This window comes from Monoraphidium neglectum (genome assembly GCF_000611645.1).
Source record: "Monoraphidium neglectum strain SAG 48.87 unplaced genomic scaffold scaffold02859, whole genome shotgun sequence".
NCBI lineage: Eukaryota > Viridiplantae > Chlorophyta > Chlorophyceae > Sphaeropleales > Selenastraceae > Monoraphidium > Monoraphidium neglectum.
In genome coordinates, this window is record NW_014010769.1 from 1,853 (window position 1) to 7,882 (window position 6,030).

Below are 6,030 nucleotides of genomic sequence, written 5' to 3' on the forward strand. Positions count from 1 at the left end.
CACGTCGAGTGTTTGGTGCCCCCCCCCCCCAGGCCACTTTTTACGTGCTGTTCCTCACGTTCCTTTCTTGCAGTTATGGCGCAGGTGAAAAATCGGTGCCAGCGCAGTTCATCACGCCTGCGCGCTCGCCCAGGTGGTGGTCCTCGTCGCCAAGCCACCGCCTTGCACATCCACAGTGAGGTGCGGGCGCAGCTTGCAGCACTGCTTGCGTCAGCACTTGCTGACGGGGGCAGAATAGCAGCAGCAATGGATGGCGCAGCAGAAGTCTCAGTTATGAACTCCGCAGCAGAGAATGGACCAAGCATTGCCAGAGGTGCTGGCAGTGGACGCAACGAAAGTACGCCGGCTTGTGCTATGTCGACTACTTCGTTGTTGCATTGGCAGCATGTGCAGGCAGTTTCGCCCCAGTCGTAAGCGTCAGCTGAGTGTATTGTCGCAATTTTACACCTGTTTTGGATGACATTGAGCTCTGTGCAATTACGGCAGGGCGATGGTTTCATTGGAGTTTATGACGCCGCAGCTGAGCGTGTGATGCGCTCGGGGCTCGGAAGGCGTCGTGAGGGCTGCCGCCAGGGCTGGTGGCAACGCCCCTTCACATGCAGGGCCACGCCAACAGCACAAAGGTGAGTGTAGCAGCAGCGAACAACCTCCTAACTTGTGATGGCAAGGGGATTAGCTTGCAATGGCAAGTATTTGAATGCACATAATTATCATCTGCCCCTCATTGACATGATACGTTTGCAGGCTTCTGTGACATTCTATGGCACGTACCTCATGATGTGGCGAACAAATCAACTGCGCTGCGGGGTGTTGCATGCCATTACCAACGGCCTGATGATCAGGACGCTGCAAATTGACTGGCAACCACGCCCATCGCTTGTTTTATCGCGCAGCGCAGGTATTGGTGCAAACACATTTGCAAGGCGCACGTTCAGCATGTGGACATCAACACGTCAGGGCAGGACCACGAGCGCGGTGCTGTGGAGTACGCCCCTCACAGCACCGCGTGCCAAAGTGCGTGCGCGTCAGGGCCCGGGGCTTATGATAGGCGCGCACACTTGCCAACATGCACATTTTTGTGTAAGTGTTGATTGTAGCACTTGAATGTGGCCGCAACGCTTGTGTTCGCGAATGCCGCTGCAACAAAACTTTTCGCGACTCTTTTCTTTGCTGTCCGAATTAAGCCTGAGAAAAGGGCCCTGCACAAATTCTTATTTTGTATACGTCTTTAATATTCTATCGTGTAAATGCTATTTACGTCATGCGGCCCGGGGGCGCTGGGCCTGCATGGGGGGGGGGTGAAGTGTCGGGTGTGCCTGTGCACCAGAACCAAGCCGATTGAGGAAGCGCACGTGTAGTGGTGGCCGGGGCCTGAGTGCAAGCACACATAGCAGCTGAACCTGCAGCCTGAGAGCTGAGCTTGCAGCTGCTGGTTAGCAGTTGTGTGATGTTTCATGAGACATCAGAAGGCGATGCACATGACATTGACGCGGGCGTTGCAAGTGGCAACAAGAATACTGATCCACTGGCCGTCGACCGCTGTTGAAGAACCGATCTGACCTTGAGTCGTGACCGTGGATGACGTGAATCCCGAGCAGGTGTCAGCCACATTGCCCGAGGCATCAGAGCCCGACCACCAGTTCACCAGGCTTGTGAACACGCCCGCATCTCGCAAACTCCTCTGGATGCTGCCCCCCAGCAGGGTCGTGAAGTTGCTGGCCAGGACAACACCACTCGGAGACTCAATGGGCAGGCTGCTGGGAACCCCGTAAAGGGCAGTGAAATCAGAAATCTGGTCGGATGCAGACGTCGAAAGGAACGCACGCGTCACCACAAGCCCGGCGGGCCTGAACGGCGAGGCGCTGCACAGGGCGTCAGTGCCAGACCGGCCACCAAGGTTTCCCAAGATCCTGGCATTAGATGCACGGTAGAGCACCACCCGCGAGCGCAGGAATTGCGCCGCAGGGACGCCGCCCAGTGTGACCGCGTTGAGGTTGGCCAGGTCCGTGGATTTTGCAAAAACGCTGAAGTCGATGGCAGACACGTTGGCTACGATGGTTGTTAGGTTAGCGAGGCTGGTGTTGACCGCCGCGACAGCCGCTGCGCCCGTGGTGACGACAGACTTGATGGACTCAACGGTGGCGTTGGCCAGGGAGATTGCTGCCTCGTTCGCCTGCTGTGCCGATCTGAGGGCTGCCAGGGTGTTGTTGAGCGCCCTGATGTCCTGGACGGCGGTCTGGTTTGCCGCCTGCAGCAAGGTCAGCTGCTGGGTGGTGAGTGCGTCGGCTGCTGCAAGGGCGGCGATCTGCTGGGCAACGCCGGCTGGGACGGTGGTGTTGGTCGTGATTGCCTTCAGCTCCTGCACTTGGGCGGTGAGCGCCGCAACCTCTCGCGCAGCGGTCTGGTTTGCTGCAGTAAGAGCCGCAATCTCTCGGGCAGCATTGGACGCGTTGGCCTGCAGGCCCTGCGTGTTGGCGGTGAGCGCCACGATTGCCGCCCGGAGTGCATCTATCTCGGCACGCAGCGCCGCAGTCTGGTTGCTTTCCTTCACAAGAGCAGCCACAGAGCTGGCCTGGGCGGCGGCGGCGTTGACCTTGGGCTCGAGGGCTGCCAGGTCACTCGACACTTTGTTGACCTGGGCAGCGGTGGCCACGCCGCAGCCGTAGCGCAACTTGGTGGGGTCCTGGGAGAGTGGTGGGGTGCAACCCACACAAGGGGGCGTGGTGGTGGGCGAGCCGAGATGGTGGTAAAAAGACACAGCCTTCTAGAGCTACAGCTGTATGTTATCAACATACCATTTGGTATGTGAGTGTATGTTGCTGTGGCTGGATGTCACGGAAGTGTCAATCGTTGCTAGCTGCTGCTGGTGGATTCACAAAGTCAGCACTCTGCTGTTGCTGCCACCTGCGTGCCACATTCACCTTTACCATCCACCAAGCAACGCATAGGCACCTTCTCATATGCGCATAGGTCCACGCTGAATGCTAGCACCTACCTTGCTGTCGGCTGTTGCGTTGGCGGGTGCCAGCAGCTCGGCGCACAGCTGGTCTACAAGGGCTGGGCCGGCCTTGGAGCACTTCTTCAAAGCGTTGATGGGCGTGCACTGCGCAAAGGGACGTGCGCGAGGCGGTGCATGATCGGTTGGTGTGCGCAGGGTTGTGGGTTCGTGCATGCCAGACATATCGAGAGCAGGCAGGCAGGCAAGTGAGTTGAGAAACACTGATGTTTTGCTTCCACACCGACGGGGGCGTGATCCACCGCTTCACTGTGCACGAGACAGGCAAGCCTCCCGGGGGGGGGGCCAGGGGGGTCGGGCCGCCAGGCAGCTCTTACCAGTGCCAGCTTTTGCTTTTTGGGGGTTGCTTGAGGGCTGCGCACGGCAAAGTACGGGTGAAAGGTGGGGGTCAACACGCGAGTGGAGCATCGCTGATGCACATGCTGCGCGAAGTGCGCCAGCATGCACCACCAGGAGGCCCTCTAGCAGTGCCACCGACAAGGGGTCATTTGCAGGCCGCGCATGCATTAGTCGGGAAGACAGCTGAAATGGCAGCATGCAGGCTTGTGCGAGGTAGGTGGGCCAGGCACACCAGCCGGCTGCTGCCAGAAAGCGTTGTCGGGCGTCACCCAACATGACACCAGGGGGAAAGCGTCCATGCTCTGCGCAGGCTGCTGGTGAACAGCAGCGCAACCTGCTTGTCTGCTACTTATACATGCGCCATGTGTGGCGTGGGGCTGTGGATGGGCAGCCCCGCAACATCCTGGCAGGAAACCCCTCCACCTCCCGCCCCCCCCCCTATCTCTGCCTGGCATACCTGGCGCCCAGCACCCCGTCGAGCATGTTGCCCAGAAGCAACACCACCACCACCATTGAATCGAGCGTGAACCGCGCGCTCAGCATGGTGGAAGGCACGATCGTGGCCGCACTCGCTGCAACGAAAGAACCACTTCACGGTGATGCAACGAGCCGTCGAACTTTTCATGCAACCCCCTAGGATTTTCGAAAGAGAAGCGCGGACACTTGAGAAGAGTGTGCTGCAACTAGAGGTCCACGAGGTTGCTTTACTCATGGAACTGCGAACCTGCAGGACCGACCCATCTCAAGTTTCCAGGTGCGCTACCCACAAAACGAATGAGTTGACTTGGTCCATGCAGGGCCTAGGTGTGGGCAAAACGGCTCTGATGTGACAGATCCACCCATCTTGATCTTGACGGGAGGCGTGCCAGGCCTCTTGGGTTGACACCATGTCATCAAGCATGGCGCTGCAACTCCATCCAGGAGGCTGTTCAAAGCTGAATATCTGTCCTTGAGAGTGAACACCTCAAATGCTACTTCGCGTGTGGGTGTCAGCACCAAGGATTCACGGTCTGTGACTCCCCGGTTACTACACACCAGAAGCACAGGATGACACCCCGACTACTGATGCGATAGGGGCAGGATGACACCCCCGAAACTGATAGGGGCGGAGGTCATTCCTTGTGTCTGTTCGAAAAGGGAGACAGAAATGCTAGATGAAAGACAGGCCCAGTCACCCAGCAGGGGCGCCTACCGGGGCAGGAAGCAGCGCCGCGGTTCTTGGCGCCGTGCACCCAGTGCCACAGAAGACGCTGCTGCTCAGGAAGAAGCCAGGGGCCCGAGGCGGCGGGCCTAGGCGGCCCACGACAAGCAGCAGCCACTTTAAGGGACAGCTTGCCCCAAAGCGGCAACGCCGCCCGCCCTCCCAGCACCGCGACCACCAGCCCTCCTGGTGCCCTCATGCTCATGGCTGGAAGCTGGAGTTGCGTGCATGCATACGTCACCATACAACCTTCACAGGCTCAGTTTCCATCAACGCACGGCCACAGCATCAGGCAGACCTGGGCAATATCGCCCTAATCTATAGCATGTAGACTACCTAGCCGACGGGAGAGCCCTGGCCACATGCGATGGTTTTGTTGGTGGTGACCACCGCCGCACCATGGTGCTGCTGATGTCAAGTCGCGCATGCTGATGTTAACAACAGCGCCTTGGCTCTTGTGACTGTTGACAGTTGTGAATTTGTGGGCATTGGTGTTCTGAGTGATGAGCTCATGTAGAAGGCCTATAATGGTGTTTGTCCGCTGCTGTGTGACGATTGCATCATCGGTCTGCAGTGTCAAAATGTGGGGACCAAGGGAGGAGCCGGACCGAGTCGATGCCGATGATGATGGCGCCTTGCATGACACGCACTGTTGGGATGGCGTCGTTGCCGCCGCTGTCGCGGCGACTTCTGTTCTGGCATACATATTTCCTTGGAGGCCCCTGTAACTAGTTGGGATTTTGACTCACAAGAATCCAGTCACGTGCGTTGCAAGGTTACACCAGTGGGTGCGTGGGTCAATCAAGCTCACACGGAGGCGCCCTGCTGGCTGCCTGGCACGGCCGCCCCGCCCCAGCCCGACTGCTGCAGCAAAAGCTGAGGTTTGTGGGACAAGGGGGGCCGCATATCTCTGGTGGCACGATCTGTGCCGGCACGCGGCTTGGTGCTGGGGCTGATTGCGTTTCCTTTGCACTCCTCAACTGTGATGCACGCCCAAAGCCCAGACTTGGCACACAGAGCAAGGCGGCGCTCGAGTCAATATAAACGCCAAAAAAATCTTGATAAGTGGTGGGAGCGGGGTTTCAACGCGCCCCATTTGATTCAAATGTGGATGGCTGGGTGTACGGGTACAGGGGTACAGCGGGGACGGGCGGTCCAAGTCGCGCACACGCGCCTATGGCAGGACCAGGCCGCCGCCTGCGGTCGCGGAAGGCGCTGTCGCCGCCGCCGCCCCCACGCCCTCCCCCGCGGCCGCCCCCCTCCTCGCCGCCGCGAGCGCGCCGACGCCCGTCGCAGCCGCCCACGCGCGCGCGTCGGCGCGGCCGCGCGCCACCAGCTCTTCCAGCATGCCCTGGTCGGCCGGCTCGAACGCCCACGAAAGCATCTGGCGTATATCATAGGGCCAGCCGCCAGGGGCGAGGTCGGGCGCTATGTGGATGCAGCCGAGGGAGGCGAGCTGCTTGGCCGGCAGGCC

General features: G+C 59.6%; 2 protein-coding genes across 2 annotated transcripts; both read right to left on the reverse strand.

Annotated features, from left to right (window-relative positions):
• Nucleotides 1-1,560: 1,560 nt before the first annotated feature.
• Nucleotides 1,561-3,898, reverse strand: MNEG_11681 (hypothetical protein; the record flags this gene model as incomplete). Its single annotated transcript, XM_014039846.1, has 4 exons — nt 1,561-2,683; nt 2,996-3,103; nt 3,334-3,370; nt 3,813-3,898. Coding segments are annotated over 4 exons (1,354 nt in total), but the record flags the coding sequence as incomplete, so codon positions are not given.
• A 1,832-nt stretch (nt 3,899-5,730) lies between these two features.
• Nucleotides 5,731-6,015, reverse strand: MNEG_11682 (hypothetical protein; the record flags this gene model as incomplete). The annotated part of the gene is made up of 1 exon (XM_014039847.1): nt 5,731-6,015. A coding segment is annotated over one exon (285 nt), but the record flags the coding sequence as incomplete, so codon positions are not given.
• Between the last annotated feature and the right edge of the window lie 15 nt (nt 6,016-6,030).